Source organism: Triturus cristatus, chromosome 11 (assembly GCF_964204655.1).
Source record: "Triturus cristatus chromosome 11, aTriCri1.1, whole genome shotgun sequence".
NCBI classification, from domain to species: Eukaryota; Metazoa; Chordata; class Amphibia; order Caudata; family Salamandridae; genus Triturus; species Triturus cristatus.
In genome coordinates, this window is record NC_140594.1 from 694,666,718 (window position 1) to 694,679,690 (window position 12,973).

The following is a 12,973-nucleotide window of genomic DNA, read 5'->3' on the forward strand; positions in this document are numbered from 1 at the left end:
CACTCAGTCTCCCATATTTCTCCTCTCTCTTTTCCTATCTTTATCTCTGTCTACAAATCCCCCTCTCTCCCACTCCTGTCTCCCCTGGGGGCTCTTTCTTCAGATGTTTGTATATCTCTCATACACTTATTTTCCTGTCATTTTGTATCTATTCTTTGTTTCATTTCATTTTTATGTATTACAAACCTTCCCTTTTTCTCCTGTCTTGCTCTATTCCGTCAGTCTCTTTCACGTTTCTCTGCCCCTTGAATTTCTTTGTACTACACCTAATGTTATATTCTTATGTGTTTCCTAATTTGTCTTGCTGGAGACAGTAATGGAAACTCCTCCTGTGCTTAGAGGCATCATTTAAATCAAAGGATAATCCACAGGTGGAATTTCCTTTACCGTTCCATCCCTTTGATGAAGGAAATTCCACTAGTGGATTGAAATCTTTATTTAGCACTACATCCTGGAATGCCAACAACCTCTAATCTAAGCCCTAGACTGAGGGAGAGAAATAGGATAGTGCATGTGAGGTAGTAACCCTCCTTCCGTAAATGTTTTGCACCCTCTTCTGCCTTCTGCTCCATCATTTCTTTCGTCATTCACTTTTTTTTTAGTTTTATATAGTGCAAACTCTACCCAATGGTATTGGAGCACTTTACACGGACACATTCATTTGGTTTTTGTAGGCACAGGGAGATTAGGTAATTTGTCTACAATCCCAGGATGTTGAGCCAACACGGAGACTCAAACCTGGTTCCCAAGTTGGCAGCTCTGGCCATTACATCACATCCTCTATCACATTCCTGTCTCCCTCTTTTCGACTTCTGCTTTCCAGCTTTTGCTCTATCTTTAATCATTTCTGCCCTTCTCTCCACTGTCTTCCATCACTTCTTGTTCCAAATCTCTTCCTCCTCAATCCCTCCATCTGTATCTCTAGCACTCTTATCCTCGCTCCTCTACCTTTCCTTTCTTCCTCACTTGATTTTTTTCATTTTTCTTCACTCTGCTGTCTCACCTCTCCCTTTGTCTCTCTCCACATTGCTCTACTTGCTCAATACATTTTGTTACTGTCCTGCCATGACTATTCTCCCTCCCCTTTATCATTTTGGCCCAGAATGAACATTTTTCACAGTAGTGTTTTTTTTTATTGTGTTGTCAAAAACGTATTTTTGTTTGTACTTTTTTGTTGTTTGCATTGTTTTTGTTTAATTTTCATTCAATGGTGAACAGGAGTCCCCTCACAGTTTTTAAGATGACAAGGTGGCTGCAGGCGCCTGGGCTCGTCTGTCTGCGGCTGGAGACAAAAGTAGAGCCTCTTGGATGGCCACCACACGCAATCTGTCTCCCTGCACAGGCCCCTTTCACCCCAGCCCCAGGTAACATTCCTGCTAGCTGTGACATTCAAAAATAGCACATCCACTCCAAGTAGCCTCCCTGTCACGCTGCGAGACTCAAGATTGTAGGGGACCCACCAAATGCTGTGCCTGCCCAGTTTATCTCATTATCCTACCGCAGAGACAATGAGCCTGGCATTATTCTGTAGTTCGTTATAATTAGGGCTCCCGGTTTTATGGTATTTTTTTTTTTTTATTTCCGTCTGTATTTATCCATATTTATTTTTTGCCCATATTATCTGTATTTATCCATATTTATTTAGTGTTTTGCGGGTAAATCATGTTGTAGAACTGTACATTTCCATATTTATTTAACTGATAGACATGCAGTAATACTTTGATGTCGGTCATGTTTTAGCTACTTAAACTGCCAAATATTCCATAGCAATACATCCACAGGTAAATATTAGCATTATATCACAAATGTATGTTGACATATGACGTTATTTAAAGAAATTTCATCCAGTTTTTAGGTCTCGGCTAGCGATGGCTGCGCTTGCGCAGTCTCGCTCGCGAGAGATAATGACTTGGGAGAAGAGGGGCTTGAACCCGCCCCTCTTCTCCCCTGTTCTCCATTGGCTGGCCTAGTAAATGCTGGCCAGCCATTGGAGAAGAGGTCCCGTCACTCCAATCATGCCCCGTCCTTTTCGGATCGGGGGGCGTGTTTTTTGCGAAAAGTCTCAGGGAGGAGACAACAGCAAAACACGCCCCCGAATCCGAAAAGGACGCTCCCTTTCTCCGAGGCATTTCTGCTCTGCCTCGGAGAAAGGCGGTGGTGTGATCGTCCGCTCCCCCTGCGTCCGGCTGCTGCTCTGTTTAGAACTCGTGCCTGGAATCCGACTTCGTTACTAGGTAAGAGTGAAACTTTAAATTCGGCAAGTTCAGACAGCACAGGTTAAGTACTGACCCAGCAGTCTATTCTACGAAATGCCTGTTGTACTTCCGGGACATTTAGACAGAACACTGACTCGGACAAAAGGGTCGTGCAGGACACCCCAACCGAAAGTGCGCAACAGAGTCCAGGAACAAATGCCTCTTTCTGCTGGCCGCTGTGTAGGTTTAAAGGGCAGGTCGGAGGTGAACCGAAGAAGATCATCATTACCAGGTTATTAGCGTTGCCAAAAATAATAATGACATTTTTCGCGTATCGAAGCGAGGGTAGCAGGCCGAGCAGACCGCTGTCGGAAACCATCACCCGTGGCACAGCGCTCGGGAAATATTTCAATTAAAAGCTTAGATGAAAAGAAATATCTCGAGATTTCACTTGACATTAACTGAATTGGCTCGCCTAATTTCGAGTGCTTAGCAGTCTGCAATCTCGGGGCGCAGCATGGAAGAGCTCTTGACACGGCGGTGTGCACTCGGAAGGAAGGCGGAACGCGCAATCCTGTCTCAAGCGAAGTGTGTTGTTTTGTTATGGTTGGTCTTTCTTCTCTTTCTATTTGGGAGGTAGTACTGTCGTACCGGACTCGGGCAGGCGTCCAGGTTGTGAGGGAGCTTCCCCAGTAAGTCTGCCTCACTTTGTGCTTGTCGGTGTGATTACGGTTTCTGCTCAACTTCTTTTTCACGTACTTCTCATCAGTTGTGTTTTCGCCTTCCGGTATAACAGCATCACCCCCGGTTCTCCACTCCGGAGAAAAACGTTCCCGTTGCCTCCAGGTTCTGGCATTCCTAGTGCACCATGTTAACCCTCAAATCTTTCTCTGTGGAGTGTGCATAACACACACAAAGGACAAACCTGCTGGAAAGAGCTGTCCCTTGGCAGTTTCAGGAGGTTAGGGCACAGTAGCAGGCCACTGGAACAGGGACTGGAAATTACACATCGTTTTCTGAGCTGGCAAAATAATGTTGTAACTGCCCATGTTTGAAACTGAGCTGTCCTGCCCTTATTTCGTAGACTTTACCTTGCTATACCATTACCTTCTTTTCACTTCGCCACTTATTGTTTCCTCGTGCCATTGCATTAGGCTCCATAAACTTGTTTCAGTTTGGGGCTGGTGATGGGGTTAGGGTGGGGATTATGGCAAGGTTACAGTAAAGTTATTGTCGAGTTAGTTGCTTGGTTAAAGATTACGGCTAACTATTGAGGTAAAATCTGTAGTGAGGCAATGGCATGGTGTTGGGTTAAGGATATTTCACATGTAAATAATAGGCTAATTGGGTAGTAGTGAAGATGTAGTTATAGACAAGGTTGATAGCAGTGGATGGAAATAGATTAATTGGCAGTCCGGATTTCAACTTTCTTCTGATGGTGCTCATAGTTAATGCCATTGTTCCAAGCTTTCTTACTTCGCTTAGACTAGCATTCCATAGAACAGGCTCTGAGGACTCTTCTCTGCGTATTCTGGCAGTTATCAGTTACTGTGCACAAACATTTTTGTATATTGTTACTGCTGAAGCTTTATTGTTGGGCTCCAAGTGAAAAACCAAGCATTTACAATGCAACGGTCTCGGCATTGTTAAAGTTGGAGCTATTGCCATTGCTCATGACAATGCCGTTTCTTTAAATGTTTTAAAAACAAAAACATAAACAAAAATAATGTCATGAGCAATGCCAATAGCTCTAATTTTACCAATGCCGAGACAATTGCATTGTAAATGCTTGTTTAACTTCCCATGCTGTCCTTCTGCTCTGCTGTTGGACTATAATTCATGAAAAGACAGCATGGAGAATCACTTAAAAGAAGCCCAGTTTTCTGTATTTATCCACGTTTAAAAATAAATGCAGACAGAAAACACATTGCTTTCTGTCTGTATTTATCTGTAAAAATCTGTAAAAACAGAAAAGCAGGAGCCTTCGTTATAATGGGCTTCGATCTTTCCTATAAGGTTGCAGCACACATTAGGGTCAAGCACAGGTGGCCAAGCCAGCCTAGCCAAATGTGATTTTATCTACAACTGAAAAGAAACGGCCCACTAGCTGGCCTTTGCCTCAGGTTCCTCAGGCAATGGCCGACTGCCTGCCCTGTCAATCTGATGCCACCATAAATATTCATGAAAGCCTCGAAAACTTGGCTTCTTACCAAGGACTCTTAGTACTTGGGTTAACTGGCCCAGTTCCCTATAATAAGTTTATGTTACTTAGGGTCAGCAGTTCTTCTCCAATAACTATTTAGGGCCTAATTATGATGTCGGGCGGGAATCCTCCGACCAGCGGTTGGAGGCTTTCTGCCTGACATGGTAGGATTCAGTCTGAACGCCAAATAACGATGATGGCGTTCAGAGTGAAACCTGTGGGGGGATTCCGATGATGAGCCCGTCAGAAGGCACCATAATCCCCTAATGACAGCGGAGCCAGGCTTGGCTACGCCATCGGGATTATGATGGCACTTTCCGTCTGCCCTTCCACGACAGTCCACCCGCCATAAAAAGACAGGTGGAAAGTAACTTGGGGGGCACATCCCTGGCTCATGTGCAGAGTTGTTTCCGAACATCCATTTTGCTATGGCAATTTGTGCTGCAGGCCATTTTCACCCACCACACAAGCTGCCATAGCAAAATGGATGATTCCCCCAAATTGTGAGGTCAGAACTGCCGACCTAGGTCGAGCAGTTCTAGACTGCCGACTTATGGTTGAGCAGTTCCAGACTGCTTCAGTCCCGACATCGTAATGAGGCCCTTAGCACCAAAACAGCCATGGTGTACAATCACCTATACATTATTGTAGTATAACATAGGATTGCATTGTAACACAAGTAGGGCACATTGTAGCAGTAACTGGAAAACTGTATCAATGTATAGAGAGAGTATATTCCACTTCACCTACCTTTTGAGTCATGAAGCATCAATGGAGGTTCCAACTTTAAAAAACTGCAGTCTGCATGACGATGACAGGATGAAAAGCCAGAGCTCTGGATTGAATGCCTTTCCGTGGGCTTTTTCAATGACGGTGGACTCCAAACGAACTCCGCCAAGTATCAATCTCCAAACCTACTGCTCCTCCATATGCCCATGCAGTTCACAGGTTGGGCAAAGGTTACAAAAAAAACATCTGCCATCCCAGCCTCCACTTGGCTTGCACCGCTGAAGTCAATTATTTTTGTAAGGTTCATTCTTGTACTCTGGTCAGTTGTGAGATATCCATTTGGCTAAAAGCTCCCACGGCCTTGCTAACAAACACCAACCTGCACTTTTCTCTGTTCGACCTGATACACTGACTGGCGGTAAATTCACATTTTGCTTTCAAACCAAAACGAGACAGACGCACATGGAGACAGATTAGCAGGTCTCTTAATGTTGTCTTTCCCTTACCCTCCTCCCCCAAGTCTTTTTTCCCTTTTTGCAAAAAAAATGCAAGTGAAAAAAGAAAAAAAATCTTATTTTAATTACAACCCCATCTTCAATATGAAGATTTGTAAAACGATGGAAGTGAGTGGATCTGACCCTCCCGCCCCCTTAATGCAGCCATGACATAAGCAAAAGTCCTTTGGTAATCGGACAGAATGGGCATCCTTGGGTCACCATGGAAGCTAATGAAGTGTGATGAACAACACGGTTGGTCGATCAGTTGGTGTTGACGTCTTACATTCCATCACTCCAGGTTGTTCACTCCCTGACTGTGTTATTTTTGATGTAAGGGTGGAAATTCACTTTAGGGATTTAACTGTCCCAGAGCAGGGTCTCCGACTTCACTGTCGTCTTTTCCAACACATTGTTTGGCTTTCACATTGTCTATTAAAATACATCATTTGTATACATTTATAGATTTGCCTGTGTTGGGTTCTCCCTGCGGCATCATTAAGGCTGCTTTGTCGGTGATAGACCGAGGTTTCTGTGCAGCGTCCACCTCAGACTTCAAGCCTCACCAGCTGTGGAGTTTCAAGGCTTGGCCAGTCTTCACCTCCAAAAGACCCTGCTCCCCTCCCTGCCCCACCCCTGTGTTTCTCCCCATCCCTTCCCCCAGCCCTGATCTCATGCTATGGAAGTTGGCGACTGGCTGATTTGCACCCTCATGGATTGAACGCTGTTCAGGATCTTCTTCTGGTGTCCTGCCAATGTCACGCCTATCCTCAAGAGGTCCCTGCAACCGTAAGAAGAATAACTTAGTTGAAGACTAAAGAGGCATGCAAAATATCATTGTTTAATGCAGAACATGTGGTTTCCCTCCCATTTAGCCACGCACATTGGACTGATAAGAAGTGGTACCTGGGTCACCATTTAGTATCACCATGGTTTACAGATTTAATAACGCCTGAGTTTTCACTATCCCACCAAAATCCCATGACCACACGTCACTTGCATTTGATTGATGCATTCTGATTGCCAATAAGTATGATCTAGTGATTGGAACATTTGTTTATGTTTTGGCAGGCTGTGGTTTCGGGTCACTGATATGTAAACAACATGTTATTTTATTTTGTTCAAGTGATTAACCTACAATAAACAACAATGCCCCAACCTAATAAAGCAAAAGTGACCAGAAGAATACCTTGCACATGACTCTGGCTGGGTGACTACTCTTCTAGTAGTACACCACAGTTCATTATTGAAATACTACTCCTGAAATCCAGGGACTGGCAAAAGTAGTTTCAAGAATTGGGGGCTCCCCAATGATCTTACTCATAGCCAAGTCACTAGACCTTATTGTGCTAGCTTCTCCTGCCTAAAAAGCCACATGGCACACACAGTAGAAGATGCACGATCGTCAAACAATCAATGCTCCTGGAAGGAGAAACGTAAAGAATTTCACATGGCTCTATCCTGCAACACCAGGTTTCCTATGAGAACGTCCATAATGAGTATTCGGCTAGTTGACTAGACCACATCAATGCTGCCCTCATGAAGACCCACCATAAATGCATCGACTGGATTAGCAGTAGGGTTCATACATTCTCACAAATTACTGCTTTCCTTATGATAACTACATTAGTCCCACCTAGCAGCCAGAACGACCTTCAAACATAACATTACAAGCAGAGACACATAAGAGATGCCCAGCCTACCCACCCGCCTAAACGAAATTCAACCTAGCTAAAAAAACTAATAGGATTCTTACAATTTTTACTATTGCATTACTGGTAAGCCTTCTTCAACAAGATTTCACCTTATTTCCAAGGTGAGGAACCCTAGGCCACTGATGATCATGATTTAGCTCTTGCTGGTAACATCTTCTATGTTCTAAACCTTCTGGGAGCTGGCTCTGTTACTTCTGACACAACTCTTTGCTTGGGCATAATGAGAAGAACAACGTTTAACAGTTACAATTGATTCTAGTATGAAAGACACACTGAGGAAGTCTGAGCGATAACCTGCTGTGTTTGAATGCACACTGCCCCTCTCACAAACGTAACCTTACTAGCATTTCGGTTCCCTTGCAGATCCTGGCCCTGGGAAGGCGCTTAAACAAGTCCCAGAGGTTACTACAGCAACCTTTTGTAAACACCCACTTTTCCAGCAATCAACGCCATCTTGAACCACTGCTAGGCTGAGACTTCTTAAGGATTTTGGTGGCCCTGGGCCAAATGTATTTTGCAGCTTTGAATTTATGATCCAATTCCAGCTCTTTTATGCCCTCTTTTGTCAGGTACCTTATGGCACACTCCTCCAAACTCTAAAGGTTTTTACATCTAATATTCAGGAATAGCGACATGTGTTTTCAATATTGCAACACAGCAGCAGCTCACTAATATTACTGCAAATAATCACTGTGACACTCTCCCATTTCTCATAAGTGAGGTCCTGTTATGATCTGAAAAAATACTTTTTTTATGGATGTTGCATGAAATATAAACACAAAACTTCGCTGCAAAATGTCTGTAATAGTCTCTCACATATTATCCACATTAAAAATAAATTAAAGGAAAATGTTCTTTAAAACAACCATTTTAAGAATTATGAGGGAAAGACTCTCTGCAGAACAACGCAGGTTCTATCAGGGAGCCCCCTGAAAGTCTGGCACCCTAGGCCAGAGCCCACTTTGCCCAAGCCTTAAAAGGTCTCTGCTACTAGGCTAGGTATAAACCGAACAGGAGCACACATTATGTTATAGTTACAATGGTCAACGAACATAGTCAAGAGGAAGGAAAGGTGTCTGCACTCAGGGTTGGATTGAGATTGAAAATGGACCTGGGCACGCAAAAAAAAAGTGGCCCACATTTGCATATTGCCTTTCCGCAAAATACTGCTTCGGCGAAATTTTATAAAAAAAGGTGTGGGGGGAGCGTTCAAAAAATGCACTGATTAGTTTACACTGGTGAACCACACCTGAATATAAGTGAGGCCACTTTTGTTCAGGCCCCCTGCCCCCGCTCAATATGCATATAATAATGGGCCGGCCCAGCGAGAAAAAGGGAGTGACACTTCTGCCCTTTGATAAAAGTGAGGTAATGAGCGCCCATCTGCCTCCAGAAATGCCACTTAGGCACCCACTGGTCTGCTGGCATCATCAAACAACGCAGAAACTGCCCAAATCAGCCCCCCCAGGCTGCTCAAAAAAGGAGCCCACAGCTGGAGCTTGGACACCGGCCCCTCGGGCATTGCCCTTGTGCCCGCGTTACCAATCCAACGCTGTCTGCACTATCATCCTACTCAAATGTTTGATGTGATGTGTTAGACACGGTGGACTAGTCTGCCACTTTTTTCCAACCTGGCATTTGAAGAATGGTGCATGACCGGATCTGCTCCTACTAGCTGGACTAATTGTAATGTATTGCACTGGCATAAATGTCTTCCTTGTCTCTTCAACTGACCTCAAGCAACCAAATGGGTCATCCATAGCTCCAATGTATATGTACAGCTTTTTATCCCCCTGATTGAATAATTTCAGCTTCAAATGTTTACTTATAAACACCATGCTTAAATAATATTTGGAATTGATGGAGAAAATTCAAACAGAAACTCTGAATTTTGTATGTGCCCATTTTCAGTGCAATATTGGCTGTAGGCCATGCTTTTAATATCCTAGGGACGAAACCAAACTTTTAATGTCTGGGGCATTAGGAGCAGTCGGAATCTGAGTTGCTGGCCAGGCAACATGGGCCTCTCCCCACCTGCATTTCCTCTGCGGCATGGCTTTAGAGTACTTCTTATTCGGCAGGTCAACATTGTGATCAAAAGCAGTTTCAAATGACGATTCTCAAACACACTCTGCCTTTATTCCCATAGGTACAAAGAAGGAACTGAATGTCTCCTTGGCGTTCTAATCATTAGATAGCATCGCTGGTCTTCACGTGGGACTTCCACAATATATGGTCTTTCACAGCCAATATATGTTGAAGTATGCTGTCCATTGGTATGTGGTACCAGCAGGCACAGATATAGTTTGGGAGGGTTTGCCGTTCTAGTTTGCTTGATGGTGAGTTGCTGGACACAATTCCAATACCTGAGGATTGTACATAAAGCTTTCCATTCAGTCAGTCAAGCTTTCCTGGCTAATAGATATGACACCATATTCCTGTTCACACCATATTATCTTTTACCCAGTACTTCAAACTATACAGGGGTAGAGCCTTTTCCATTCAGGCTCCAAGGCTATAGAATTCTGCCTCAGACTGACTGGGTTTTGGTCGCCTACCCTTCCCCATAAGTGAGTGAAGACATGACTATTTAGATTGTATTTGATTACAGGCAAAATCCCCCATTGCTCTCCACCATGACTGTCCCACAAGGTGCCATGAAGTTTATTTTGATATACTCACTCTGAAGTAATTTGGGAAACAAGCTGAAGAGATGTGAACCCAGCGTTGAGAAGGTTGTCCCTGTACTGACCCATCTTAATGGCATCAAGCCAGTCGTCCACTGAGGTAAAAGCGGTGAAGTCTGGGATAGAGCGGTCTAGCAGTGGCTGAGAAGGCCTAGAGGGGAAAGAGAGTTAAAAGTGAGAATATACAACAAACGAACACATCAAGCATTGAAACATTCCAAACCATGCAAAATCGGCTGATAAAGGCGCACGTACAGCCCACTGCGTCCCCAATCACTTTATCTCACGCATCCTCTGGCTGCAAAAACTGTGAACTACAACATTTTTCTATATCTGGTCTTTAGATGTCATTGGTACTCCCTTTTCACTTCCACCCTCTCCAAAAAACACTCTGGCCCCTGTTCTCTCCTTCTGCTGATGGGACACACACACACACAGGTTTACAACTCACTGTCACTGTGGGGGTGTGTGTGTAAAAATCTCAAGTAAAATCTGCAGGAACTTCACTAAAACCAACTGAGAGCATCTGTAGCCTACTACTTACTAGAGAAAAAATGTACTGGGGGTAACACCCCCAAACAACCCCACTGAAGCTACGGCCCTGCGTATGGTAATTGGGAATGTAAGAAATTCAGATTTTGTAAGAACTGTAAAGGTTTTAATCAGATAATAGATTTCACAATTATTGAATTATTGACAAAGTCACAGAGAAACTTCTTGCATGAAAATTGTTTGCGAAAGACATTTTCCTGCAAAACTTTTATTGAGAGAAGAATCTCCCACTAAAATTGGAGTTTTACAGGCAGGGTCAAGACATAACAACCATTGAGTGTTGCATGGTTAATGAGAATGCTCCAATGGTCACCGCTTTGTCTGACCACACAAAAGTTCTAAGTTGAAATCGTGGTGCACGGTAGATACGTGGTCCTGTGGTGCCCATGGAGAATGAATGAGGAATGGGGGAAAACATGGCTGATTTTTCTAGTTTGTATGCAATGAGCAATGCAGACTTACACAGCGGTGATGGTTGCCACGGTCTTGAGACTTGCTGGATTGCGGATCATCTTGTCCAGGGTGTTGACAATCTCAGTGAAGCGAGGCCGAGAATTTCGGTCCTTCTGCCAGCAGTCCAACATTAGTTGGTGTAGAGCAGCTGGGCAGTCCATGGGAGGGGGCAGCCGGTAATCCTGTTCAATAGCGTTAATGACCTGCAGAGGAAGGAAGAAGCCTGCAGTGTGAGAAAAGTGCTCAAACAAAAACAGGAGGCGCAAACAATAATCTAAAAACATTGAGAGTGGAAATAATTAAATATATAGTTCATAAGGAAGATCACACGATTCGTTTACCATTTGTGAAGAAAAATTGCCAAATGGCAAAGTTCTCATGCTGAGATGCTCGTCTTGTCCTGCTCCTTGAGTCATTTGGCATTCTGATACTTGCAGTCCTGCATTTATCATACTATTCTAAACCACAAATACCAGAATGCCAAGATGTATAGAGTTGGGGAGCCAGTGAAGGCTTGAGCTAGATACCAGGGTCTAACTCAACAAGAGGTCTTTTGGACCCTCGAGCAGAAAACAAGCAAAGCCTTAATGTGGCTTCCGCCCGGAACGCGCGCCTGAGAGGAGGGAGGTGAGTTTTAGATGGGCTGACCGTATTGACAAAGTGGAATGGTGTGAAAGTGCTCAGAAAAGGGCGTCATACCAGGGATTTTGAAATAGCATTATGTCACTCTCAACGCACTTTTGGAATCGCTCAACATGGCCTTCCTTCAGACCATTTTCCCGGTACGAGCTTCCCACTTACCCAAACTGTGTGTTCCTAAACTGTTCATTTAATTATCTGTGCCTCTTTTCCCTGATATCCAAATTTGATCATACCTGAAAATAATCCAGTTCATGGCATGTTCCCCAGTTTACGCATAACAAAAACGATGTTTTTGTTACAGTACAGTTGTGAAGACATTGATAAGCAAGGATGCCACTGACTTAAAGGCAATTACGCAAAATAGGGCTGCCCTTTTGGTTAATCAAAAAGAGACATGATTTGGGTTCAGTGGGGGCCTCATATCCCTGAGTAGCCACTGCTGCTGTACCTGCTGCACTAATGAGACACAGGCGCTCGTGTAGAGGGTGATTTATGGGTTGAGAATGCTGCAAAGCACCTGGAATTTAATAATGCCATCACGTAGAGCTTGACTATAAAACTAAATTCAAGTTGATTTAACCACAAATAACCTATCGATTCACCGGAGCATCACAGATTCCGCAAAGCAATAAAAATAATTCGCATCAGAATTAACCTTCAGTTTCTCTCTTGCCCTCTCTCACATACAACACAAGCGTGCATGTGCATGCGAGATTTACCAACACAGATTCAGACACTCACATATGGTCTCTAGTGCACCCTCTCAAGCAGACAAACGTCAAGATGCACATTCAAACACCGGCACAAACACTAATGATATAGAATGCCTCATAAGGTTCACAGAAACTAGTGTGCATTGGGAAAGAAGGCTAACAAGGCACAAAGACAGACTCACAGCCTTCGAGAAGACCAAGGAGTATTCGAAAGAAATACAAAGATGCACAACAAACACCTAAAGTAAAAAAAACAACAAAAAACACAGTAGACGACTGCAAAGAAAAAATGGAAAAACAACACACAATTGACGAAATATGTTAAGAGACACAGAAACAGCCAGAAATGCAATGAATCCCATACAACATGTACCAGGAATATACACAGATACAGTTGTACACCTGCAGAATGCATGCTAAAAATGGGTATGAAAAGACATAGTACAGGAGAAAAGCAACACCCACGCATAAACAGCAAGATGCGAACAGATGAATCCCAATCTGAGCAATGCTCTGATGCCCCATGGGAAAGTAAAATATACATGTACTGCATAACAGTTAAAGAGGTACCGGGAGACATATGTACATGA

General features: G+C 43.7%; 1 protein-coding gene across 1 annotated transcript in view; it reads right to left on the reverse strand.

Moving 5' to 3' along the window:
• The window catches only part of LOC146785328 (ephrin type-B receptor 1), a 793,299-nt gene that overhangs the window by 99,312 nt on the left and 681,014 nt on the right, over nucleotides 1–12,973 (reverse strand). The window contains exons 14-16 of the mRNA XM_085634314.1: nucleotides 11,038–11,231; nucleotides 10,019–10,174; nucleotides 5,149–6,402 (exon numbers count right to left, since the gene is read on the reverse strand). Coding sequence (XP_085490440.1) covers nucleotides 6,294–6,402; nucleotides 10,019–10,174; nucleotides 11,038–11,231 — 459 coding nt within the window. The 3' untranslated portion in view covers nucleotides 5,149–6,293. The remainder of the gene's footprint in view (nucleotides 1–5,148; nucleotides 6,403–10,018; nucleotides 10,175–11,037; nucleotides 11,232–12,973) is intronic.